At 48.2% G+C, this 27,097-nt stretch overlaps 1 protein-coding gene across 1 annotated transcript in view; it reads left to right on the top strand.

Annotated features, from left to right (window-relative positions):
• LOC103064241 (transducin-like enhancer protein 1) overlaps positions 1–27,097 on the top strand; it is a 49,892-nt gene that overhangs the window by 2,106 nt on the left and 20,689 nt on the right. The window contains exons 2-9 of the mRNA XM_088149374.1: positions 764–869; positions 3,641–3,798; positions 5,118–5,181; positions 6,534–6,578; positions 11,006–11,068; positions 12,282–12,356; positions 24,610–24,805; positions 26,192–26,208. Of these exons, the coding sequence (XP_088005500.1) occupies positions 846–869; positions 3,641–3,798; positions 5,118–5,181; positions 6,534–6,578; positions 11,006–11,068; positions 12,282–12,356; positions 24,610–24,805; positions 26,192–26,208 (642 nt within the window). The 5' untranslated portion in view covers positions 764–845. The remainder of the gene's footprint in view (positions 1–763; positions 870–3,640; positions 3,799–5,117; positions 5,182–6,533; positions 6,579–11,005; positions 11,069–12,281; positions 12,357–24,609; positions 24,806–26,191; positions 26,209–27,097) is intronic.

Raw genomic sequence — 27,097 nt, 5'->3', positions numbered from 1 at the left:
CTGGATTTCTTATCAGCGTCTTCAAAAATCTTTGGTTGAGCTGCTTTTCATCAGTTTTTAATTGCGATAGGCCACAGTGGAGAACATTTAGGTTACTGGAGGGGGTCCCATGTAATCTTGGGGGTCTCTGCCATGGATAGCTGTGGCTCTTGTTTCTTTTTGATGTTTTATTTTTTTTTAAATAGAGCGTGTTTTATGCTTTAAAGTACAGTTTTCACATTCTTCCCTCCATGGGCTCTTGTTCTTTATTCCTACCCTAAATCAGGATTTAAGCCATGACTGTAAAGAGGAGTATACAGATTATAAACCAGGGTCCAACGGAATTTGATTAGAACTCTAGAAATGGCTTTCACAAGAGGCAATGACCCCTAGTTTGGACAGGAGAAGGGAAGTGCATGGAAGAGAAGGCTTTCTGTGGTGCTAGTCCTCATGGATCTGTACTATCCCCAAAATCAAAGGATGACATTTATTAACAATACATGAGTTATGGATGCAATGGGTTTGGGTGTAAAATAAATAGATGCAGATAGACACCCGTGCAGGACAAGTAAGCATGCTGGCTGGGGAATTCTGGGAGTTGAAGTCCATAATCTTAAAGTTGCCAAGTTTGAAAAACACCGGGATAAACAGTGAAACATCTGGCCTCTCTTTTGAGATTGGGAAACACTGCCTTAGTGTTTCCCCTCATTTTTGATTTGGGGCCAGATTGAGAAAACCAACATTTCCCGTTTAAATAAGTATGTAACCATCTTATGCTCCATAGGTTACCCCAAGAAAGCGTGTACAGCAAACGGAAGAGGTAGTGACATTGCCTAAAATCACAAACCTATGGTTTTTTTACAAGGATGTTCCCCCAAAATCGGCCCCCGGTAAGTTATCTCTGACTTTTTAGGTTTCCCCCCAAAGTTTGATTCCTTAAATCTTTAAGCTTGAAACGCTATTAAAAAAAAATTAAAAGAATACTGTCTTTTAGGTTGATTTAACTCTTATCCAAACGGTAACGTTTCAGTGATGGATTTGTGTTGCAGACGGTCGGGATAATTTTAAAAGGGGAGGTGAAGGAGACCAAAATTTAAGCAATGGCTTTGTTTAGGCAAGAAAAATAAGTGTTCCATGAAGACTTGACCTTCTTAAATACTTTGCTTTGATTGATTATGTGCATCAGGTCAGGGTTGATTCTGACCACATCAATAGATTTTCTCCAGGAGGAGAACCTGGTCCTTCAGGTCTTCCAATGGTGCCCCCATGACAGCTGTAAATCAAGTCCATCCCCCTGGCTGCTGGTTCTCCTCTTCTTTGCTTTCCTTCCACCTTTCCCAACATCAGAGCCTCCTCCTGAATCTTTGCATCCTGTGTCCGAAGTAGGATAATTTGAGCCTGGTCTTTTCTACCCCCTTGAGTGAGAATCCTAGAATTGTTCTTTGTTTTCATAGCTATCCATGGGATTCTCAGGAATTTTCTCCAACACCAACGTTCAAAAGCACCAATACGCTTCCTATTCTGCTTCTTCAGAATCCAACTTTGGATTCCACAGAGGAGTGTTTCTCAACCTTGGCCACTTGAAGATGTGTGGACTTCAACATGGCTGGTTGGGGAATTCTGGGAGTTGAAGTCCACACATCTTCAAGTGGCCAAGGTTGAGAAACACTGCCATAGAGGGTCACAAGGAATACCATAGCTTGCACAATTCTGATCTTTGTAGGTATAAATTTTGCTTTAAATCCAACTCTTTCTATACAATGGATCAGAGAACATAGAAGTAGAAATGAAACGGGCTTCTTACAAGATGTCCAAGGTGCCCCAGGTCTGCATTTTAAAAGATCCATCTTTTCCCCTTCTTCCCTAATCATTGTGAGAATGATTTCTCGGGGACTTGCTTTCTTAAGACAGGTGTCTTCTAAGCATGGCTTTATGTCTTCCTGTATATTCCTGTCTGATTTGTTAAGATCCGCTTTGCAATCTCTTTTCTGGGACCTAGGAAATAATCAAAACACTGTGGATTGGAGTGGGGAAAAAACCCCCCTCCAGAATCCAAAGTTGGACAATACGGTTATTAGCATTAATTCAAAGGACTCCAAACAGCACATGGATACTTGAGTCCATTCCTTTTAGTTTAAAAAAAAAAAATCCCTCCCCCCCCTTTTTATATATAACATCTGGATTGGCCTCTTCATCAGTGAAGATGTTATAAAAACCAGGGGATTTTTTATATACTGTATAGCACCTTGTTGGGTAAAAATTTCTAGCGAACAACTCCGAAGCTTGAAAATTCTTCTGTGGGAGTTACTACAAAATGGAGAAGTGGAAAACGTTGAACTGGCTGGGATGAACTCATCCCCACAAGCCAAGAAGGCCTGGTTTGGTAGCCCTTGGGATGTGGGAGATCACCGGAAAATCCCAGATCTCTAGGCTGACTGGAAAGTCCAGATTAAAAATACCTTTTGCATCCTTTTTAATGCTGCAAACCGGCATCGGGCCCCTGAGGTATAAGCAGCAATTCGTACACACGGGAGAAACACCACGATGACGATGGGGCCTTGAAAGCCAATTTAACTATGTTGGTTAGTTCAAACCTTAGTTTTCCCCCAAACAACTGTTTAACCAAAAATGTAACACGAGACTCCCCTGCCGTGGGTCACAAGCACTTGCTCCCAGTCTGCCTGCAGATGGGGGGGCCTTTGCAGTGATCCAGGTGCTGGGACCCCCAGGATCGAGACCCTCTTGCTAAGCTCACTTTCCCCTCTTCGAAGTGTGGCATTTTCTGGCCTTGGGTTTTTTGCGGGGGGGGAGGGTCCTGGTGCAGAATCTGCACATCTTCTCCAAGCACCTGAGTCTCTCTTCCTTCTTGCAAGGCGATCAGACCTGGCCTCAGGCTGCCAGAAGCAATCATACAGGCTCAGCCCAAGTGAGACGCCCCCCACCCCCCAGGAGGAGATGCTATTAGAGGAGAGGAAGAAATGACCATGAACCTGGCTGCACGGAGCTATTGCTGAGTTCACGCTGGGGGAGGGGGTTCTGACGGTGGTGATCGAGCTTTGAATGTTTGAGCGTGGCTTGCTCACACCCAGATCACACTCCCACTCTACCTGGACGAGCCAACAGCAGGTGTTTATCCAGGTAGAACGGGAGCCCGATCTGACTGTGGGAACCCCATCCTCGCACGGTCTGATAATTTTATTTGCTTTTTGGGGAGGGGGAGGAGGGTATAATGTTTTATTTTAGGGGCTCACAGCCCCCCCAAGTTGGAAAGCCTTTGCCGTACGGCTTTGAACGATGCCCAAGATGTAAATTGGGATGACCTAACCTCCAGACTGGCCTCGTGCAGCTATGTAAAACAGAACAAGCCGTGTTATGGTTTCGGGTGTCTTTCTTCCACCTGGTGCTTTCTGGGTGAGCGGATGTCGATCCCAGCCTTCTGAGCTGGATGGGGGATGCTGGGAGTTGAAGTCTGCACATCTGGAAGGCACCCAGGGGAGAAGATTGACTTCGTGTGTTGTATGGACCAGATTCTGGGGTCGGCTTCCTTACGCTGGGGAGGGAGGCAGCCTCTCTCGAAAGGGGAGCATATGAGTGGGAGGGCACGAGGCGCATGAAGCATGCTGTGCCATGGTGATGATGCGTGCTCTCCATCTCCCCCCAGGCGCACTTACAGGCACCACCTGTAGCCACTGCTGCAGTTGCGGCTGCTGCGGCCGCCAGCGTCGTTTCAACCACCCCCCAGTCCTTGAAGTTGACCTACCCTGAAATCTTGGACCGGATCAAAGAAGAATTCCAGTTTTTGCAAAACCAGTACCACAGGTAAACGGATGGGTCCTTTTTCCCCCAGGGGACGTCGGGCTGGGCGAAACAAGCGGCTTCCTCGCTCGTTCCTGGTGAGCCCCGGCACCTCTGGGAAGAATCGAAGCCAAATTTTCAAACCCTGATTTAATTCTTGGGGCTGCTGCAAACGGTTTTGAGGGTTTCTCCCCTCGGAGAGGAAGCCTTTTGCAATCTGAACATGCTATAGCCGTCCCCGGTCTGCGTGGTCTGGATAAAGGGGGGGGGGCTGCAGTTCGTGACACGTCCGGATCATGCCAAATTGGGGACGGCTATTATGGAACTTGTGAAACATTCCCTGCCTTTGAAATATGGAAGCCTAGCTGTGTTAAACCAGCTTCCCGGCCCCAATATGACCCCACTGGGGCTAGCAGTTGCCCCAGGCTATTGGCCTGAAATGGGTCCATTTCACTTTCTTCCAGTGCCCCTGTTGCGGCTGTGTTGTGAGCAAATTTGCCCTGTTTATCCACTTGGATCAATAATGGTCTCCCTTCGAAAAAACAAGCAGGCACCATGTTGGTGGACTACAGTTCCCATCAGCCTGGGGCCCAGGAGAATGGGGGTTGTAATCCCAGGAGGTGCAAAAGGCACCATATTCTGGGCGACTTTACTGATAGCTCCACGACTGTTCTTTGAACTGGAGAGGCCGAAAACCAACCCGAAACCGTTGTAAAAGCATGCGTTTAGCTGTAGCGTCTGCTCTTTTGTTTTCAGCTGTCAGGTTTCTAGACCTCATGGCCGTGCCTCGGGTGCGAGGTTGCTGGACAGTGCCAGAAGGGTCGCGAAAATGGGGTGGGGTAGAGGGGCTGCTTTGACAAAAGCAGTTGGGGGAAAGCAGCCCCCTTTGCTGAAGCTGTGAATGGATTATGCAAATGAGAGAGGTGCTGAATACATTATGCAAACGCGGATCAAGATTTGCATGATTTATACAGGACGCCGCATCAGAGTTTTCTCTGCTTGGAACGTATCTTTGATAGCACCATTCTGGGTTTTCTAAAGCAGGGCTCCTCAACCTTGGCGACTTGAAGATGGGTGGACTTCAACTCCCAGAATTCCCCAGCCAGCCATGCTGGCTGGGGAATTCTGGGAGTTGAAGTCCACCCATCTTCAAGTCGCCAAGGTTGAGGAACCCTGTTCTAAAGGGAAAACCCAACGTAGCAGGAATGGGGTGCAAGGTTAGGATGGGGCTGTGTGAACTGGGCCTCCAAAGGGTGAAGGGGGTCATCCGGGCTCCTCTGTTTCTGGCTAGGAGATTGAAGGGTCTTGCAATCCGCGGTTGTCGTTTTCCTTTCTCTTCACAGCTTGAAACTTGAGTGTGAGAAGCTGGCAACTGAAAAGACAGAAATCCAGCGACATTATGTCATGGTGAGCGGCTTTTATGATGCCAGTGGGTAAGCGCGCGGCAAAGCACGCCAGGAAAGTGAGGTTTAGCGAAGCTGGCTGTCATTTCCAACCTCTTGCCTCTTCGTTGGCCTGTGGTTGAGGATGATGGGAGCTGTAGTAGAAAGCAGGCTCCAGGGAAGCGAGCGAGGGGAGGTTTTATTCCTGATTTAAGTGTACTTCCCCCATCTTGGGGGCCGAGGGGCACCTCTTTCCAACCAAAGCAACAGAAGGTTTGGCCTTCTGCCTTATTTTTATACCAGCCGGTAAAAACAGCAAAGAAAAGAGGAAAAACAGGGATTGAAAATAACCTGCAGAATATTTCCAAAAAGGGACGATAAGGCAGCCTAGAGGAGTGGCTGTCGGCCTCCCTTCTCCCCAGCTTCTTCTGTTTCTTCTCTATCTCCCCCCCCCCCCCCAGAAATATGATCCATGTGCTGGGGAAATGGAAGATATAATGCATGAACCCAACCACCCATTAGAAGCAACGCAATTCTCCGTTGCATCTCTCTCGGCCCCCGACCCACGTGAATTTTCTCCAAAGCGAAACAGCTGCCTTTTTTTAAGAGCGAGCTGTAGATTCTTGCACACGTTGGCAGGGACTGCATTGGCACCACCCACGGTGCAAATCTGCCGCGTTTTGTTGAAAGCAGCTGCGTCCTTTTGCCAGGCTTGGGCGGCGGCTACGGAAATGGGGTGAGCCTGGCAAACGATGCGGCTGCTTTAATGATCAGAAAAGGGACACGCTGGAGCTGCTCCCCGACGTTCAGAAGTGCGTCTTGAGAACATTTTGCACAGTTTTGCTCAGTTTGGTTGCAGGATTAACCATTTTCTAGGCATGCAGGGTGTCCTTAGCTAGGAAAAAAAGACACCCAAAGTTAGCACTAACCCAACGCAGTGTCGGCTAAGGCTTTCATTGACTAGGTAAGTGTCTCGCGCAGATGCAGCCAGTGTGAACATTTTTAGCCCATGGGGGTGCAATAACTAAACCATGCAGAATTCAAAGTCGCTGGTGGGGAGATGCGTGATCTCTGCTGAGGGAAATAAATTTCGGTTGTCCAATGTTTAATCCTACCTGGGGTGCAGATCTGGAAACAGAAGGTGGTTGGGTTTAACATCCAAGGCACCTAACCCTAGCTTTAATCCTAACCCTAGTCTTTTGCAATATTCCAAGCATTTCGCAAGTCTTTTTCTAAACCCCTCCAACAAACCTGCGTGGTCTGCACCAGTTGTGATTTGGCCTCCGAGTTTAATGGGTGGTGGGAACCTGGCCTGGGTCTTTTTGAAACCCATTTTAAAAACCCCACAGCTGAACTTGGCTTCCTTTTGTCTTGTAGTATTACGAAATGTCCTACGGGTTGAACATTGAAATGCACAAGCAGGTAAGCGCCCGTGTGTGTCGGAGGCAGGCCTCGGCAATCCCTTTGCTGAGAATTGTTCTGCGTGGTGATGTTTTTTACTTTTAGAATTGGAGGTTTTCCTTCGGTTGGAGGGCCTCTAGGAGCTGGCCTGATGTGGGATTTTCAGCCTGATCTTTTTCCTCGCTTTCGTTTGGTGGGGTTGCTGTAGTTTAACCTTTCAAGGTGCGCTGGGGGCCTCTTGGAGGCTTAACAGCTCGGTTTAGCTTAATCTCCCTCCCTCCGGTCCACAGAAAATCAAACCGGGCGCTCCTTAGAAATTTGCCAGGTCCCAGGGAGTGCAGCGAGGGCATTTACCCCCCCACCCCACCCCTGTTCACGTTACCGAAGACAGAGGCAGCTGGGTTTGGACTCTGCCATGCTATTGGGGTCACCCACCCAGCAAAACCCACCTGCCTTCTTTCTAGTTGGAGCTAGCCTCTCCTGCTGACAACCACCTTGAGTGTAAATTGCTTCTCTGCAGGGACGGGGAGGAGTTGGACAGCTTCAGCCAGTCTTGCTGGCATCTCCCCCCCCCCACTGCCCCCCCGGCTTGGAATCTGACCAGCCTGAACCCCATCCCTGTCCTCTTTGCCCGCTTCCTTGCGGTGTGCGCATCGCAGAATTTACAACCAGCTTCAGGTGCTGCTGGCAGGTTGCCAGAAAGCTGTCTGCACTCCCCCTCCCCTGCTCCCCCCACCTTTTTTTTTATTTTAAGGAGAAACTCATAACTCTGGGCACTGACAGCCCCCGGTGACAAATGGGAACTGCCCCGATGAGAAGGTTTGTGGTTATCCCCTTGGCGTGTTGATGGATCCATTCTCCCTTTCTTGCTTGCCCCCCCCCCCCACCCAGTCTGGTGCCTCCCCTTAGATTAAATTTGCCCAGCAGGTGTTGTTTAATGCTATTCACGGCCCCTCCAGGCCTCCCCCCGCTTTCCCTCATCACCTGCTTTATTGCCAGCATATAAAGGTCACACCGTTAAATTTGATCCTGGACGAGGCCTCGTCTTAATAACCTGCATGGTGGTCGGGGGGGGCGGTGGATGTGGGCTCTCCCTCCCCCCTTTTCTGTTTTTCAAAAGGCTCTGCCTGTCAGGGGAAATGGTGCTTAGGGATGTGCGTAGGCAGGAAAGCAGCTTGCCAAAAAAACGCCTGTGTAGGAGAAATGCAAATGAAGGGGACCTATCTTTGGAAAAATGCAGGCTAGGAAATCGAGGGGGGGGGTTGCTCAGGGGGTCTCTCTCTCCAGAAAATAGGACCGTTGCAATTGGAGAGAGAATCGTTCTGAAGGCCCCCCTCCCCAGAGATAGCTGCAAAAGAGGACCGTGGTCTGGCGTTGCTAGGGTTCACCCTCAGATCTTTGGGTTTCGAAAGACACCTGTTTAGCATCCTGCAAAAGAGGAGGATGGAGGCTGATGTCAGCTTATTTCAAATTCCAGGACAAATGCTGTTGGGTTCCTTATTTCAGAGGTTTTTTGACAGCCCAGTAATCCAAGGGTTTGTATTCCGGGTTAGGGAGACTTGGACTAAGGGATCCACGAATTTTGCAGCATCGTCCCCGGTTACATTGCATTATCGATGGGGAATTGGGCCCGATTGCACGCCGAGCCTTCTTCAAAGAACGCTCGGATGTATAGATAAGCCGAGAATGTTAGGTTTCCCAAAATGCACCCCAAAAATTGGGTTTGGCTTATCTGCAGACCAGAGCTCAGATTTTTTAAAGCCCATCCCAACCTTAAAATTGTGCAGTTGTTATAAAGGATGACGTAACAGGTTGCAGTTTCCCGCCAGTGGCTGTGGTTACAAATTCGAGAATCGGCTGATCCGTGGGTGACACGTTTTTGGATTGACATTATTTTAATTGACATGATTTTGATTGACATTTCGAGGGTCAGCTTATCCGTGGATGGGCTTATCCGTACCTGGAAGTCATCCTAAGGCAGTGTTTCTCAACCATGGGAATTTAAAGATATGTGGACTTCAACTCCCAGAATTCCCCAGCCAGCATGGCTGGCTGGGGAATTCTGGGAGTTGAAGTCCAAACATCTTCAAGCTGACAAGGTGGAGAAGCACTGTCCTAAGGCGAGAACCATGGTTCCCTGGAGGATTCTGCCCCTCATTTGAAGCCTGGATTATACTGACATCAGGAAGGGGCAAAACGCCGGGGCCTGATAAGCTATATGTCTCGTGCAGGGGAACTTCTTATCATTTGAAAAAATGAAGTATTAACCAACTACACCTTACCCTGCAGCTTGAAAGGGCATCAGATGGTGAGCAAACAGCTGCTTTCCCCAGAATTGGGAATCTTGGTAGGCCCCTGGTTTTGTGGACTGGCAAATGCATTTCTCTCTTCTCTAATTTAAAGTCAGCTCTTTAAATTCAAATCTTGGGTGAGGTCTGCCCAGGAGATCATCCTTGTTGCAATCCCAGGTTCACTTCTGAATCCGGGTACAGGAAGTAACTGCTGCTCGTTCATGCCGTCGTAACTTTGAACAGTCGCCAAACAAATGGTCGCTAAGCGAGGACCGCCTGTAGTTTAAAAAGGCTCCAAGAGCAGAGGGTGGGAAGATCTGTTTGTCGGAACGCAGTTACTCCGCTTTGGTGCAACCCAAGGTCATTTCGGTATACAGCAAGTTTTTTTTATTCCAGTTTAAGATGCTCTTCTGCAATTCAGCAGCCTGTTTCCCTTTTGGAAAGAGAAGGTTGGAAAACAAGGGGGTTTGCTCGGGATGGGGAGGCAACGCAGCATTTCGGCAGGCTGGTCTGCAGCTGATCCCGGCTGGCAAGCAGGATATTTCAGGGAGGGGGTGGGAAAGTTTGGGGAATCCAGGAAGCTGCTCTGGTGGAGGGGGGGGCTCTTCTCCTTTGTACGATGTGGAAGGAAGCAAGGAAGCGTAGCAAGTGACTTTGGGCAGAAGGGGGAAATCTGGAGAGGCGGTTTGATCATTTTTCATCCTGCGAGCGCTAAAAGGCCACTAAATTGAACATTAACGAGCGCAAGTGAATTGGAGGCAGCTTCTCCCCCCCCGCCACCGGAGCTGGCTGACCACAAGTGCATTAGAAAGGCAAATCCATTACGGCAGCCCCCAGGAGAGAATTAAATTTTTCCCAGAAAGTACCTACTGTCTCTGTTCCTTTCTTTTCTCCCCCTCCCTCTCCATCCCCATTTTTTTTTCTGGCAAGCGCTATTTTTTTTTTTAAAGAGAGAGGTTTGACACCCCAAGCAGAATGAAAACAGATGCTTTTTTTTGGGGGGGGGTAACAGGAATCAGACCTTGACCCTCCCCTGCCCACTTTTCGATGCAGGGGGCGGATTCCCTGGTGAAATGAGAGCTTGTCTGGAGAGCGATGAGGACAAGACTCTCTGTGCATGCCCAGAAGTTCTCTGAACACAACAAGCTTTCTTGAATCATTGATGCCTGGTGCAGACCCCTCCCAAAATTTTGGGGGTAGCATTTGGACACCTTCAAAGCAGTGGCCCGGTTCTCTCTGGCAAGGTGATGAAATAATTAAATGCCTTGCTGGAAAGCCATCTTCTGAAGTGTATTTATTTTATTTTATTTTTATTTTTATTGATCTGAATGTATCATCTGACCAACTCCAATTTTTTTTTTAATTGAGTTTAATTGGAAGGGATCCAACTACTTTCTGGAGTGGGGCTTGGGCTTGTAGCACGTGGCTCAAATGAGATAAAGTACAGTATTTTTGCAGGTGGGGGAAGACACCTTTTAGCAACCTTTTAAAGTCCCCCGTTGTGGGGAGATGGGCGGGGACAAGTCAAATAAATTAAATAAATAAATAAAAATTAATTAATTAAAGTACCTTGGCAGGTAGCCACATCTGGCCAGCCCTGTCTGGGATGCAAAGCTAAGTTGGGTCAGGCTTGGTTAGTCCTTGGATGGGAGACCACCAGCAAATCCCAGAGGCTATGGGAAGTCTGACATATATCTAGCGGCAAACTTTACTGTGGCCAAGATCGTGCTATGAACCAGCCCGTGAAGTCATCGGGAGCCAAACTCCCCTCAAGGGAGACTTAATTTTTGGGCCAAGCAAAGTAGCAGTGGCTACTGCCCTTGACCAACCCCCCAAAGCTAAGTAGGCTCTGGTTATGGCTGGATGGGAGACCACCAGGAGATCTGAGGGCGGTAAAGCTCAACTGGGAAGTTGACCAAAGATCCTGGAAGAAAGCAATGGGAATGCCCTTCTGTAGGGTTGCCAAGAAAATGCCACGGGCACGAAATCGCCAAGGCGATGTCGAAGATGAAAAGCAGAGAATTTTGCATGAAAAGCAGATATGCCAGCCCTGAACTCTCTCTGTAAGGGGGATGTTTCCAGGGGAGTTAAGGCTGATATTCTGTAATGGTGTCTTGTTTTCCTTCCCCCCCCGCAACTCCCCTTTTGCCCTTGCAGACAGAGATTGCCAAGCGGCTGAATGTCATTTGCGCTCAGCTCATCCCCTTCCTGTCTCAGGAGGTGAGTGTCCCCCGAGGCTATTTCTTCCCTCTGTCCTACCTTACAGGCAGGGGGTAAGGTTTTAACCTTTTCTTTTTTTACACAGGATCAGCTGAAGCTGGAACCGTGGGTTGCACAGTAGCAGAATTTCATGGCGAGATAGAGTGCTCCTGTGCCATTTCCTGAGAATATTTCCATTCTGGTTTCCTTCTAAACAGACTTTCGGGGTTGGGTATTAAACCAGCTCCTTTGGGAGGGTGGGGGGAGAGGGAAATGAGGTGGACTGGATGTGCAGATGTGGGGGGAAATTCCCCATGACCGAATTAATGAGTGGAGACCATGCAATCTGCTTGAACCAAGTTTATCTGAACAGTGCTGGAGACAGAATACAAAGTTCTGCCCACCCAAGGAGGATACAAACAGCCTTTATATCAGTGTTTTTCAATCCTGGTCACTTTAAGAGGTGTGGACTTCAATTCCCAGAATTCCCCAGCCAGCATGGCTGGCTGGGGAATTCTGGGAGTTGAAGTCCACACCTCTTAAAGTGACCAGGATTGAAAAACACTACTTTCTATAGTTGTATAACAAATGCTGGCCAGGAGTGATGCCAAACGCCGATCCTCTTACTTTTGACCACATGGGTTAGATTTTCTGCTTACGGTGAGAATACACAGTTAAGAAAGCGGAAATCAGCAAGCGTCAGTTTTCGTGGTTAGCGACTTCCTCGTTCCCGTTTAAAAACGCAAGTGATGGTTTCAGATAACTCGTAAGCCAGCATCTGCAAAGGCCTCAGCAAACTCTTCGGGAGGCTTCCTTGAGTTCAGGGGCCTTGCTAGTTTGAAGGTCTCGATTCAGCTATTGGTTTCCCCCCTTCACAGATCCATACAGTATTGGCCAAGGCTGAACCAGAGTCACATCTGGTGCCCCCCCGAATATTGCCCTTTCCAGATGCACGTGGTGGTTTTTCGTGCAGTTTTTGTGTTGTGTTTTAATGTTGTGCTCTGCTCAGAGTCTTGTGGAGGGGGGCAGCCTTCTCAGTCCAGGAAATAAGAAAATAAAATCTTCTCTTTAAAGAAAAAAAGCAGTTTGTGCCTATGGCTGTCATCTCATTCCTGCAATTTGGGGATGTAAGGAGGAGGGTAGAACCACCCCGTGATGATTTAATATAGCGGCCAAGGTTTATAGAGGATATCGTGATAATAATTCGTTTTTCTCCCCCGCTTTTTTCCCGTAGCACCAACAACAGGTGGTCCAGGCGGTGGAACGGGCCAAGCAGGTGACGGTGGCAGAACTGAACGTGGCAATCGGGGTACGTGGGGCTCCCTTTTCGGTGTCTTGTTGAGGTTTTTTCCGGGGCTAGAGAGACTGTTCGTTGAGGTTTCTGAAGTCTGGTGAATATGGGTCATCTGGCATCCGGCACACAGTTCTCAACTAAGGAGGAACTTCCCACCACTGAGATCTGGAGGAGATTAGACAACTCTCCTTCTGGGGGTTGTGAGCTCACCAGTTCTGCTGGTTTTTAAGAGACCAAACAGCCACTTGTCAAGGACGCTTGAATTGGTTTTCCCGAACCGTTTTTTCTGCCCATGGCAGAGGGTTGGGCTCGATGACCCTTGGGGGTGCCTTCCAGCCCCATGATTCTAGGAGTCTGTGCAAAAGAATTCCAGGTTTCCGGTGCCATTGATACGTTGGCTGGGGGGATTCTGGGAGCTGAAGTTTTAAAGTGGCTGAGATTGAGACACCCTGACCGAGTCCAACCCTCGGCAGGGCACAGGCAAGTCTGTGAAACTATTCTCGAGAGGTAGCTGTCCAGGCTCCTCTCAAACTCTCCCGAGATGGAGAACCCACAACTTTGTTCTGCAGGCTTGCCCACCTTCAGGAAGTTGTGTGTGTGTGTGTTTTTTTAACAAAATGCTGCAATTTGCGTTTGTTATTTCTGTGCCAAAGGAAAAGAGACCCTGATTGTCTTCCCAAGAGCAGTGTTTCTCAGCGTTGGCAGCTTTCAGATGGGTGGACTTCAACTCCCAGAATGCCCCTGCCAGCATGCTGGCGGGGGCATTCTGGGAGTTGAAGTCCACAAATGCTGGCCAGGGCATTCTGGGAGTCGAAGTCCACAGATGCTGGCAGGGGCATTCTGGGAGTTGAAGTCCACCCACCTGAAAGCTGCCAAGGTTGAGAAACCCTGCCCTAGAGCATCGCGTCTTGCACCTGAACAGGGCAACAGAAACCACGCTTTGCCCTGGTTGGCTTCCCCCGCCAGCATTAAATGCCCCACCCACCAAATATATTTCTGCCAAACTGGGAAGTTTATTTATTTGATTGGTTGATTATTAAACGTGTATGCCGCCTGACTCTCAGTGACTCTGGGCAACTCACAGCCTTCCAAACAAAGAAATGACAATAGAATCAATTGAAAGGAAGAAAGGAAGGATGAAGGATAAAGGATGGCACGTGCAATGAAACAGGGGGGGTCTCCTTCTCCCTTACTGAAGGCTGGGGTGAAGAGCCGGGTCTTCACAGCTCTTCTGAGCAACAGCAGAGCAGGGGCCGTTTGGATCTCGGGGGGGGACTTCGCTTCAGAGGGCAGGCGCTGCCACAGAGAAAGGACACTGCTGGGTCCCCGATAGACGGCCTTGCTTAATTGAAGGAACCCGGAGCGCGCCAACCCTGCAGGGTTGAATTGACAGGGGAGACAAGGGGTCCCTCAAGTAACTAGGCCCTACACCATGTAGGGTTTTTCATGCCAAGCAAGTTGGCATGCCGGTTTTCTGAGCCCTCCCTGTTGCGCCAAGGCGGTGTTAAGAAGCACCCGCATTGAGGATGTCAGGCCAAAAATGCTAGATCAGGTGCCCTGAGCTAAATCATTTCTCTGAACCAGGCCGGTCCTTCATGTGGCTACCTTCTCTCGAGAAATATTCTTTCCCTTATTTGAGTTTGCAAAACACGTGTGGCGATGGATTAATTTCACTTGGATCTGTCGCACTGGCAGAAAAGCCCCTTCTTTGGGGTGTGACGTGTTGTATTTTTGTACACTCTGCTTGGGTCGTACTGGAAAAAGGGGATTTTTATGCAACTGGAAATTGCCCAGGAAGCTGACTCAAATACAGAGGCTCGTATGCCTTTCTGGCGACTGGGTTGCATCCTTTCTTTAATATTTGATTCAAGGGCCGTCATCAAGGGCGAAAGATGCTCGACTGTATAAATAGGATCATAATGGATGCCTTCCCTCTTCCTCGCTCTCCCCCCCACCCCTTGCCTGATTGCTGGAAATCTGGCTGAACCCTTCCTCTTTCCTCCCCGTTTGCAAGGTTCTTTTTAAGATCATTTATTATTTACCACGCTGAGCCTCCTCGCAGTTTCTTGTCTCCTGTGAACTTTGATGGATTTTTCTGCATCCCGGGGAATTGTATTTTTAAAACGTCCTGCGCTTCTTAGAGAAGATGCACAGGCTGGGGCTTGGGAGATGCTCCAAGATGGCAGGACGGGAACTGTAAAGTTTAGGGTGAGCTCCTGTAACGCATAAGCCCCAGCGGGTGATCTTTGGGGTACGTGGGGGAAGAAAGGAACTCAGCGGTACAGCGGCTGTGTATTAATTCAGTGCAGGAAGGGTCTGGTTTGCTTCAGGCGGGGTACCACTCTCCTTGCAAGCTCTTCTTAGCCTCATCTGACCCTTGTCAATGCCAGAAAGGATGCGAGGATGTTCCTGGAACAAAGCAACGTTCAGCCTTTGATTCAGCAGCCAGATAGAGGGGTTTGCTCCAGGCTTTGAACAGACACCTCAAAGATCTGCCCAGACCTCTGCTGAACGCGCAAGGGGAAAAGCATCAGAAGAGAAAATGCATTAAGGTCCATCTTAGTCTGGCATTTTGTTTCTCCCAACGACAACCAGAGGCTTCCGGGGAGCTTGCAGGCAGGAGATGGAGACCTGGGATGGAAAGGCATCTGAGAGGTGGCCATCATCATCTTGTGGCCATCCCTGTCTTGTGGCTGTGAATTCCACAGGTCCATGATGTGCTGTGTGGAACATGTTTGCTTGTCTCTGTCCTCAGTCCCCTTCCAGGCTGCTTCGTGGGCTGGCCCTGGTTCAAGGGCTTGGAGCGAGGGAGGAAACCCTTCTGCTCAATTTCTCCATGCCCTGCATGACTTTATATGGGCAATTCATCTCTACCTTGCATACCCTTTTTCCAAGCTAAAAGAGCCCAGATGTTGTAGCCTTTGCTAGGGAAAGTATTTGGCTCCTCCTCCTTTGCCTCTGCCAGCTTTGTCCTGTCCTTTTCCAAATGGAGCAATTTGGATTTGCAATCCTGAATTTTCCAAATGTGACCAGCTCCAGAGAGAAAGTTGGACTCTGTAAATGTATGGCTGCATTCCCACAACCTGCGAAGCCAGGTCTGTAGAAGACCTGATCCTTTTGCCCAGCATGCAATGCTTGGCTAGTTTTAACCTCTGACAGACTTTTGATGGGAATTCAGCCCCTAAGTCTCCCTCCCCCAGAAACAGGGCACAGTTAATTCTGGCGTCGCTTAATCTCAACCAGATCTTGCCTATCATCCAAATCTTTGACGAGGGACTCAGAAATAGCTGGATACCGAAATGGCCAAACTTGGATTGTTCTAGGGCAGTGTTTCTCAACCTTGGCAACTTTACACAACAGAGCCACATTTAATGATGGTTAGTTTTCTCTTGGCCTCTGGGCAAACCCCTAAACCAGTGTTTCTCAACGTTGGCAACTTAAGAGGTGTGGACTTCAACTCCCAGAATTCCCCAGCCAGCATGGCTGGCTGGGACATTCTGGGAGTTGAAGTCCACAAATGCTGGCTGGGGCATTCTTGGGAGTTGAAGTCCACAAATGCTGGCGGGGGCATTCTGGGAATTGAAGTCCACACATCTTAATGTTGCCAAGGTTGAGAAATGCTGTTCTGGGGACTCTCTCTCAATGCTGGTTTGTTTTTCCTTCCCCTGTTCTTTGCAGCATCACAAGAAATGGTGCAAAGAGGACTAAAACCAGTTGGCAGAAGCCACCCACCCACTTTCAGCCCTCATTCCCTTGAATTTCCCCCAACTCGGCCACGCTAGAATTTTTGGGATTTTCCCCTCTCCGGTTGATCCAAACAAACAAAAATGGCAGACCTAACTGCAAAAATGATAGCTTCCAAAAGTGGTTTGTTGTTGTTTAGTCGTTACTCGCCAGCAAATGAGGGGCATTCAGCGTGCCACATTCTCTGCCGCTGGATCGGCAGAAGACCAACACAGTAGGGGCAGACCTAGTTTTCTTTTTTAAATAATAATTTATTGATTAGCCATTAGGCCATATCAGAATACAAAATATAGAGCAATAATCAGATCGTGCGTAGCTAAGTAGAATAAAAGGCCTAACTAAAAGGAAATATAAATCATATCTCGTGCCACCCCTACAATTTACCCCAGTCAGATCCACCTATGCAGTTCTCAGTTGTGCTGTTTTGTTCAGATAAAGGGCCTCGTTTCCAATCTCCTCCTCCTCTCCTTTTTATTAGGTTGTTTCAAATCTTAGGACATGGTGTGGTTCCCATATATCGATGTTTGCATAATACGTTTAAAAAGTATGAACGTTCTATCGCAGAAATAGCTCAGAATATTGAGGATGGAAAAGAGAGAGAGAGAGAGAGAGAAAAGGTTCTATCAGTATTAATTACAATTTAGGATGGCCCTATTACAAAGATAAAACGGTTAAATGCTGCTCAGATGCTTGCTGTTTTGTTAAACTGAGTGGGATGGCTAAGTCTCCTGGGGGCTGTTCATACCCAGCCAAAACACAGAGGTTGCCTTCTGGGTCTCAGGAGTGAGTCTGGGTCTGCCCCCCTTTTAATCAGCTCCTGGCTTCCTCTTGGGCAATTCCAGTGATTCTCGGCTCCGTCCTGTTCCCTCTGCGTCGCTTGAGAGCAGCTGTTTCGAGCTGCCACCTCTGGGGCAAACCTTGCCAACTCCCAGATGTCACGATGGTCCTTTGGCAGTGGGGACCAAGGACAGTGGGAGGGAAAAATAGGGCCCGGGGGGGTTATGTTGGGGGTGGTGGTTTGCTTTTAATTTTGTAAGCTGCCCAGAGTCACTTGTGGGAGATGGGTGGCTGTGTAAAGGAGCTAAATAAATGAAATAAATAAAAGATTGACCCCTGAACAAGAAATAGTGTTCTTTCCCTAGGCAGCTTCAGGCTTTAAAGGTTAACAGCTCAAACTCTGCTTTGTAGGGCAGTGTTGCTCAACCTTGTCAATTTTAAGCTGGGTGGACTTCAACCCCCAGAATTCCCCAGCCAGCACGGCTGGCTGGGGAATTCTGGGAGTTGAAGTCCACACGTCTTAACATGGCTGAGGTTGAGCAACACTGCTGTAAATATTGCCAGCTGATGCAGATCTCTCAGTACAGCATCCCATAAACTCTGAACCTTATCAGCCTGGCATTTGCATTCAAACCTAGCCCTTTCAATCATTTTTTAAAGCGTTGCGCACGGGAAACCATCTCAGTGTTGGAAACCCTGTGCCTGGAAGCCCCTGTTTGGACTTTCCAAAGGTTTGGAATTCCAAAGGTTTTGCACCTCCTTGCCAGTCGGATCGGCGCACCCAGGAAGCCCCCTCCCCAAATGCTGGAAAACCTCCCTAGCAATTTAAGAGTGATGTTGAGCTGCGATGGAAACATGATACAACCCTGCAGGACGGATGTAGGTCGATGTCCCAGGGGCAGAATGGTCATTCTCGGCAGTGTTTTGGGGACTCCCAGCCAAAACATCCATTGAAATGGCTTCAGAAAAAAATGGCTGTTGTTCAGGTAAACTTGGAGATGGGAGGACGTCAAGGGAACGTTTGAGTTTGACCTAGTATTGCACAAATCTCCCTGATGAATGGACTTTTTCATTAAAGGCCTTCTTGCTGCATTCTTTAGGGACACATGCACACCCCCAAGGGGGTCTGGATCATCTCTCTTAACTACAGGGCCACCCCCATCCTGATTCATTTAATCATCCCAAATGAAGGCAGCTTTACCCAGGCTACCCCCTTGAGATCAAGAGGCTGCGAAGGACGCAAAGTCAGAGGACAAGCTGTTGTCCAACGTTGCTGAGCCCCAACCCAATGCTGGAGTCTTGACCTGGCATCCTTCCGTGAGCCTTGCAGCTGGGCGTTTATAAAACCCTCTCCCGAATCTTGATCAGTCTATTATATTCTGTGGGAATGAGGAGGCAGTTCGATGAGACTCCCTCTGGCATTTGATATGGCCCAAGAGTTTCTCCAGTTGGTGGTCAGCTCATCTCAAACTCATCCCTTCATTGCTATCAAAACACCGAGACGTTGTAGGACAAGAGCTGGGTTAGTTTATGGTAGCAAAAAAAATCAAGAGTCTGTTAGCGCCCTTTCTGACAAACCCATTTGATTAAAGGCATGAACTTTTGTGAGAACGGCTATATCAGAAATGGACTTCTGATTTGGAGGGAGCAAATGACCCCTTCCGAGGCCCTATGAAAAAGGTCTTTAACATCTGGTGGCTTGCAGCTCGCCCCAGGCTTTGCTGTGCCGAGAGATCCCATAACTCTTGGTCCTTATAAAGAATTTGGGCATGCAATCTGTTGATTGGGGTTATGCGCGAACCCTTAAGGTCCTTAAGGCATGATTTTTATTTTCTGACTTGTTGAAGACGCGCACTTTGCGGAGCGAACGTTGGCTGTTTTGATTAGGAGCTGTGTAGATTCAATTTAACTGAACAGATTTCAGGCTGCCCAATTCCAGAACGATTCTGATTTGTACTTGGATGGGAGACCACGAGGAAATCTTAGGAAGGTTACATGTAGTTGAGGCTTTGTCTTGCTTGTTTTTTTTACTTGCCTTTTGTAAAAAAAAAAAAAATCCTGCATGGAGAGGGTTTTGCTCCCACGTTGAGGAAGAAGGAATTGGAAGATGCAAATTAGAATCCTGATCTAATTTGCTCAAAAACCATCGACTGGAGTTTTTCCAAGGTGTTGGTATTTTTTCCTTTCTCTGTCTGTCCCTTCCATGGGCAAAGCCACTTGACTTGTGGCCCTTCTGAAATGGAGCCAAACGGGTGTCGATGGGGTATCACCAACAAAGTCAACTGAGCGGCCACAACAGTGTGTTCAAAGTTCTGTTTGTTTTTTAAGCCTGTTGCACATTAAAAGACGGGCAGAACTTCAACGGGATCGTTGTGGCTCCCATCTGGACTTTTTTAACCATACCCTGCAGACAGCCCTGGGAGCCGGGCTTGCTCAGATAACCAGCGTTTGAAGGGAGTGCTCACATCGGTGATTTATTTTCCTGCTTGCTAATGTTTGCATTCTACCGGGCTCCGAAGGCTCCAAGCGGCTAATATCTAATTAATAAAAATTAATGTAGCCATCATGATATAAACAGTAAAAGGTAATGCATTAAAACCAGTCCCTGCCATGGCTTGTGGCCTCCAAATGCTGCCTTAATGAATCAAGTCTTCATTGCTCTGTGCCAGTGTGTCTCAGCCGGCGTGCCGCGGCCCACAGGTGTGCCACAGGGTTGGTTCCAGTACGCCGCGAGATTTTTGTCTTATTTTTTTGCAATGTTATTTTTTTTTCTTTTTTCTTTTTTGCACTATGTATATTCTGTGTCTGATTCATTTGAGAGCCTTTCCATAACATTTTCGTGGCGAGGTTTTTGCAAGGTAGGCCTTACCTCAACCCTGCCCATTTATCCGGTCTTGGGACCGGCACGGCTGGGTTCAGAAGGTACCCAACCAGCTACCTGGGAAAACCAAGGACTTGCAGTGGGTGGTCAAGGCATTAATGCTGTGCCTGGGGACAAATCCATCAGGAGCTCCAGCTGCTGAGGCAGCCATCGGTGAAGGCAAGGGGCTGTGCGGCGTGAAGACACATCGGATAGCAGCGTGGACCGTCTGAGGAATGAGCCCGGGTAAATTGGATATCATCAAATGCGAGATGGCCAGGTTGAAAATCAACCTCCTTGGCATCAGTGAGCTACGCTGAATAGACAACAGCTATTTCCAGTCTGAGGAATTCACCGTTACTCGGGATGTGACACTGGGAAAACGAATGGAGTGGCATTTATCGCAGGCAAGAAACTCGCCCAGGCAGTGGAAAGCTTCTCGCATTATGACCACCGATGGGCCAAGCCCCTCAAAACCACAGTTGTCCAAGTCTACGCCCCAACGACTGACGCAACGGAGCTTGAAATAGAGAGTTTCAATGCCAGCATCGAAAAAACTCTGAAGCAAGGGCTCAAAAAGGACATCGTTTACATACTGGGTGTTTTCAGTGCAAAAGTTGGCAGCCAACAGAAACCGGTATCACAGGCAACTTTGGACTTGGGGAGAGGAATGATGCCGGCGACTGATTCAATTCTGCCATGAAAATCGACTTCAAATCATGCATACCTGGTTCAAACAGCCCAAGCATTGCTTATACACTTGGACCTCTCCAAATAAACTCTGCGGAAATCAGATCGACTATGTCCTATGCAGCCATCAACGCACCAGTTCAGTCCTTGATGTCAAGACGTATCCAGGTGCCAACTGCAGTTCAGATCATGAATTGTTGGTGGCTAAAATCACAGCCAAATTATGCAACATCGAAAAGACAGCACCCCCAAAGAGGTTTGACACCCCCAAAATCCCTTCTGTGTATGTAATTGAGGTGAAAAAGAGGTTTGAACTGCTGGATGCTGCTGAGAAGATGCCCGGCGATCTGTGGCCGGAAATTCAACCGGCCGTCATTGAAACGGCAATTGAATGTGTACCACGCAAGAAGTCAGAGAAAAAGTGCAAGGGGTTCTCAGATGAAACCATCAGAATAGCCGAGTAAGGGAGGGAGCAAGGAGATTGAACGTGGATTGCCAAAGAGCAGCAAGGGAAGACAGCGAAGTTTACTGGGACCAGCATTGCAAGCAGCTGGAAGAGGAGTGCAGGGAGGGCCACGCCAGGAATGGATTTGCGCCAGTCAAAAGATTCGAGCACCTATAAAAGCCTCGTCAGAAACAAGCAAGGGAAGAAATGTCTGACCCACGAGGTGTTCAGAACAGATGGCGAGAATATACAGAGGAGCTGTATGCCGGCAACAAAGAGGTGCAGCCTCGTCAGGCTGATGAGGATGGGAAGCAGAAATAGAACCAGCCGTTCCTCAGGAAGAGGTTGTGTGGGCAATGAGCCAGCTGCCAAACAACAGGCTCCAGGTGTTGATACCATCCCACAGAATTGCTGAGGCCTGTACCACCCTCAACCATCCCAGCCTTGGGCCAGAACATTTGGGAAACAAACACATGGCCACAGGATTGGAAACGATCAGCGTTCATTTCATCACCCAAAAAGGGCGACTCCAAGGATTGCTCCAGTTGTCGCACCGTTGCTGTCATCCCTCATACTAGCAAGATTCTCCTTAAGATCATACAGCGCCTGGTGTTGGCCATAAAAACCCAGATGTTCATGCTGGCTTCAGAAGGGGTCGTGGCACCATATTGCAAATCTTCGCTGGGTCATGGAAAAATCTCAAGAAGATCAAAAAAAATCTACATCTGCTCTATGAAGGCCTTTGATGGTGTCGATCATGAGAAGCTGTGGAGAGGTGTAGAAGACCTGGGGGTGCCCACACATCTGGTCGAGTTGGTGCAGTCGCTGTACACAAATCAGGAAGCCACTGTGCGAACACCATCTGCAGACACTGATTGGTTCAAGGCAGGGGAAGGAGTACAACAAGGTTGTATTCTTTCATCTTTCTTATTCAACCTGTATGCCAAAGTGATCACGAGGAAGCTGGAATCTGAAGAATCAAAAATCGGAGTAAAGACTGGAGGAAGGAACATCAACCATCTTCGATATGCTGGCGACACAACTCTCCTCTCAGAAACCAAAGAAGCATCTGACCGAAAGGATTAAAGAAGAACGCAAGAAATTTGGCCTCTTCCTGAACGTCAAAAAGTCCGAGCGCGTGACCACCGCGAGGAACGGAAATGTCAAAATAACTATTGACGGGGAAGAGAGAGCAATGGGTGCAAGAATTCACTTTCCTAGGATCGCAGATTGATCAAAGCTGTGAATGCAGAAATAAAGCACCAAATTGCACTGGGTCGCACAGCGATGAGCATGAAGCAAGTATGGAAAAACAAGGGCATCAGCATAGCAACTAAATGCAAATTAGTTGGCACTCTCATGTTTCCCATAGTTGGACTGGGAAAAAACTAGACAAGAAAATCGACTCGTTCGAGCTGTGGTGATGGAGAAGACCCCTGTGCACTCCTTGGACAACAGAAGTGACAAGTTCTGGAGTGTATAAAACCAGACGTATCGCTGGAAGGCAAAATCACAAAATTCCGCCTAACTTATTTCGGCCATGTCATGCGATCAAACTCACCGGAAAAGACAGTTATGCTCAGAATGGTCAGCAGTAAAAGGAAATGAGGCTGCCAGAAACAACAACTAAAAGAAGCTGTATAAGATCAAAAAATGTGGAGAGAGCCGGTCCATGGAATCGCCAGGAATCAGACACAATTGAGTGGATAGTATTATCATTGTAGTCTGAATAATCTGTATATTCAGTACAGAGCAGATACAGGTAGTCCTCATTTAGCGACCCCAATTGGGACTGGCAACTCGGTCATTAAGTGAAGCAGTCACTAAGTGAAATGCTTCTGTGCTTACGACCTTACTTCAGCTTTCCTTTGCTTTATAGACCTGTGAAAGTCGTAAATACGAGACCTGACTGTAAAGTTACTTTTTCATCACTGTCGTAACTGCGAACAGTCACTAAATGAGACAGTTGCTAAACACGGACTACCTATATTTAAAAAAAGAAGCGTAACTTCCCCTCGAACCATGTCTTGTATGTGTAAATGTATATATGATTAATAATTTTCTGGTGTGCTACAGAACTACTGCTATATTCAATATTGTGCCGTGGATTCAAAAAGGTTAAGAATCCCTGCACTGTGGGAAGATAGGAGCGTGGGGGTTGTAGGGTTTCCAGGGCAGTATCTGTATACTACTAAAATTCTCATTGTGTGTGTACCCTCAAGTTAGCCCAAATGGTGCATTATACCACAACAATTTTTGAATCAATGTACCTAAAATCCACCAACTTAAAGAATGTGCAAAAAATCTGGGACCCATGACTCCTGTGGAATTGAAATTTCCACGATGTTCAGACCATTCTCAAGTTGTGGCCGATGCAGCGTCCCTGCGGTCACGTGATTGTGATTTCCGACGCTCCCTGCCAGTTTCCCACAAGAGCATCGGTGGGGAAGCCGTCAGGAAGTCGGAAGTCGCTCCCCTTCCACTGCTTTTTGGCCAGCCCGTGGTCATTTTCAAAGCAAAGTGATAGCAATACCATTCAGGAAAATTTAATGTTCATTCTGGACACGTCAGACTGCACTACCTTTCTCTGAAAGGATGACCCAACAGGCAGAGGTGGTCTAGCATTCCATGAGGATGAGACCTGTACTTGGAGAGGCCGGTTTTAGCTCAGACTCCTTGATCTGTTGAGGAAGGGAGATCCGGGTTGTCTCAGGCACTGTGGCAGCTGCCTAAACCCCAAAGTGATTCTTTCCCAAGCGTGATTCTGACGGAGTTCCCTTTAGCGAGATTTATTGAGATGGAGTTACAAGAATTCCAGCGACGGAATCAATTCCTGTTTCGAATCCAGTCATTTCTCTGGTTGTCAGGGCAGAGATGCTCCAATTTCCTTTCTAACAGCCCTCCTGGGATCTGGCAAACTGGTTGATCTCTTCACGGAGAGCATGGAATCTTGCAGCTGATTATTAACACAGCCGCTTCCTGGGTTTTTTTTATCCGTCTGGGAACCAACCGTTACAGGTGGATTGAATGGGGCAGGCTGATTCTCTCTGGAGGCGCTGTAAAGAAGGTGGACGTAAGCCAGAGTGTGCTTTAGAGGTGATCCCCACCACCTTGAATTGTATCCCAAATAAACTAGTAACATACAGCTGCTCTAGCCGTGCTGATTTATGATGCTACAGTCTGCTGGGTGATGCACCGGTTGGAGTTTCCGAGCAGAATATATTCAGGAAATGTATTTGCTCAGCAGCTCTGGCTAGCTTAAAAAAATGACCAATCATGAGGGCATCTTTAAAAACAAGAGCAATAAAAACCCAGCGCTGAAGGCTCAAATAGTAAAGGCAAGTCTCCAAACATTAAAATGCAAACATCAAAACACGAGCATGTGAAAAGGCAGGGGGGAGCCTTCCCAGGTGGATCAGGCAGGAAACACGACCAGATGAGCTAATACAGCTTTATTGTAAGGCTACATTACAGAATCTTGCAAGTCTGAAAGGACAAATCTCCCATTGTCTCTTTTTGCAGCCTGATAAGTTAAGGAGGTTCCTTTCTGAGTTTCTTTCTCTGTCCGTTATGCAGCTGTGGGCTGAGCCCCCTCTTATCCGATCATTCCCAGGGCAGCATATCTCCCCCCCATCTCCCAAGGTCTTTCCCACATACCATTATAGCGTGTACATTTTTAGTGCTTCCTAAACAGTAAGAAGAAAGTAGCTGGCTGACCTCTCAAGTCCTTTAATTCCGTTCTGTCTCTCCAGCACCAGCTCCAGGCTCAACACCTCTCCCACCACGCGCCACCCATCCCGTTGACTCCTCACCCTTCCGGCGTGCAGTCTGCAAGCTTGGCCAGCCTCGGCAGTGCTTCTGGGCTGCTGGCGCTGTCCGGAGCGTTGGGGGCGCAGGCCCATCTGGTCGCCAAGGATGACCGAGGGCTTCTCGATGCCGATAACCGAGGTACATTTCTTTTGGGTGACCTATGTTCTGCAAGATCAGTTGGCCTGCTGTTTTGTCTCTGACAGCTGTGAAAGAGAAGCCTTTCCTGCTTGACCAAATTTGCCTGTATAGGAAGAAAAGACTGGGTCTAGCAATGTTTCTCAAACTTGGCCACTTTAAGACACGTGGACTTCAACTCCCAGAATTGCTGGCTGGGGAATTCTGGGAGTTGAAGTCCATGTGTCTTAAAGTGGCCAAGTTTCAGAAACACAGCTCTAACTGTGGACTTTCCTTGCATATTCCCCTACGTATGCAGAAACATTAAATAGCTAGTTTAAAACAATTGTCCCAACAGGTGATAGCCCCTGGCTAAGTTTGCCTGATCTGTGTTTTTTATAAATTTTAACTATATATTTATTTATTGTTTTAATCTGTTGTAAGCCGTCCAGAGTCCCCCATTGGGGGGAGATGGGAGGGGATAAGATAGATAGATAGATAGATAGATAGATAGATAGATAGATAGATAGATAGATAGATAGATAGATAGATAGATAGATAGATAGATAGATCAGGCAGGCTGGCTGGCTGGCTGGCTGGCTGGCTGGCTGGCTGGCTGGCTGGCTGGCTGGCTGGCTGGCTGGCTGGCTGGCTGGGGAATTCTGGGAGTTGAAGTCCACATGTCTTAAAGCGGCCAAGTTTGAGGAATACAGTACTGGTGTTTTTGGAAGGCCGTCTGTTGCCTTCCAGGGGCACCCAGATGGCCACTCTCAGCATTCCCAGCGAAGTCAGCTTTATAGGGTAGGAATTCTGGGTGTCACAGCCAAGATTTAGAAATAGGGCAGTAAGAAAAAAAAATCAACTGTTCCTAAAAGTAAAGGAAGTGTAAATATGGAGCCCTTGGCCAGGTGGCTGTAAGAGTTCGCCCAACTTGAGTTACTAGCTTGTTGATTCATTTCATTCAATATATGTAGCTCATGCCAGGTAGTTTATTAAGGGAGGATTTGCAACATAGATGTTTATTAGATTGTTGGTTGCGAATGTTCACCTACCTCAGCAGTAAAAGAGAAGATAATTTAGAGGCCCTTTCTTCGCTAATCACCTGCTACCACTTGTTGCTCGCCTTAGGTGAATACAATATGGATAATCTGAGTGGTGTAACTTTGACGAGGAAGGGGAAAAAATGCATCCCCCCGTCACGGCCTCCTCCCTCTCAAACACCCTTCAACCCCCTCCTCCTCCATTTAGGGAGGCGAGAAGTGCGACCCCGTGATAATTTTATTTGCACATTTTGCATCCTTGTTTTTTATGTACGGTTGCAGGCGGGGGGGGGGGACATTCTTCTTCTGTTTCGATACTAAAACCGCTCTCTCTTTGCCTTGTTGCTGTTCCGTGTTGCCATGGCGACAGAGAGAGACCCCGGACCGGTAAGTCTCTCTGCTTTTTTCCCTTTCTTTCTCTGCACCCCCCTCCCCAATTGTTTTTGCTTCCTCCTAGCCCCCAGCTGGGAGAGAGCCTCTGAACCAAAGAGAATAGGAAGCGGTGTTTATCTTCAGTGGGGCTTTTACAGAAGCTTTTATGAAAATGTGCCGAGGTGGTGCTCGGAAAGGGCTGGAATGGGGCATGTCCATAATGGCCAAGACGCTTGAACCAAATCTGGCCAGGGGCTTACAATTCGAAACGTGCCCCTTTTTGGCCCCTAATGCAAAGGCGTCCAGCTGGCCTTTGTGGCTCCGGGGCTGTTTGTGGACCCAATCCACAGACCGAACCCCCGGCTGGGTTTCCCGACTCGGAGGGTGCGTACGGAAGTGCGTACGTTCAGGGGCAACGATGCTTCTGTCCAGAATCTTTGCATAGCCGTTGCAAACCGAAGCGTCTTGGAGAACGCGAGATCAGAAAAAGGAGAAACGGCAGTCAACGTCTTCTGTTTCCAGTGGGGGGAATTTCCCCTTCTAACTTTGGAACCAGCACGAAGCAGGTTGGGTTGGAGGGGGAAAGGCCCCGTTGTGGTATATTTATCAATCTAAATGGAATCAGCGGGGGACGAAGAATAGAAAATGAGATTTCAGGTCAGGAGGCAATGCTTGGATCTCTATGCAGCTACCTCCTCAAGTTGTTGGAAGATATCTTGTAAAGAGTGGTTGAAAGATCTGGCTCCCTTCAGAGCAGAGAAGAACAGAGGAAGACGGATAAAGGAGACCGTCGGGGTGGGCTTCGCAGGGAAGCGGGCTTGGGCTGAACCCAGGAAAAATGGTGAAATCGTGGGAGTTCCCGGATTGCGCAGCAGGTTGATGGGTGGTGAGACTCGGCGGAAGC

This window comes from Python bivittatus, unplaced genomic scaffold (assembly GCF_059951505.1).
Source record: "Python bivittatus isolate LINGU-HERP-01145 unplaced genomic scaffold, Pbiv_v1 ctg000580_np1212, whole genome shotgun sequence".
NCBI lineage: Eukaryota > Metazoa > Chordata > Lepidosauria > Squamata > Pythonidae > Python > Python bivittatus.
Note: the sequence above shows the minus strand (reverse complement) of the source record. Positions and strands in the feature narration are given on the sequence as shown.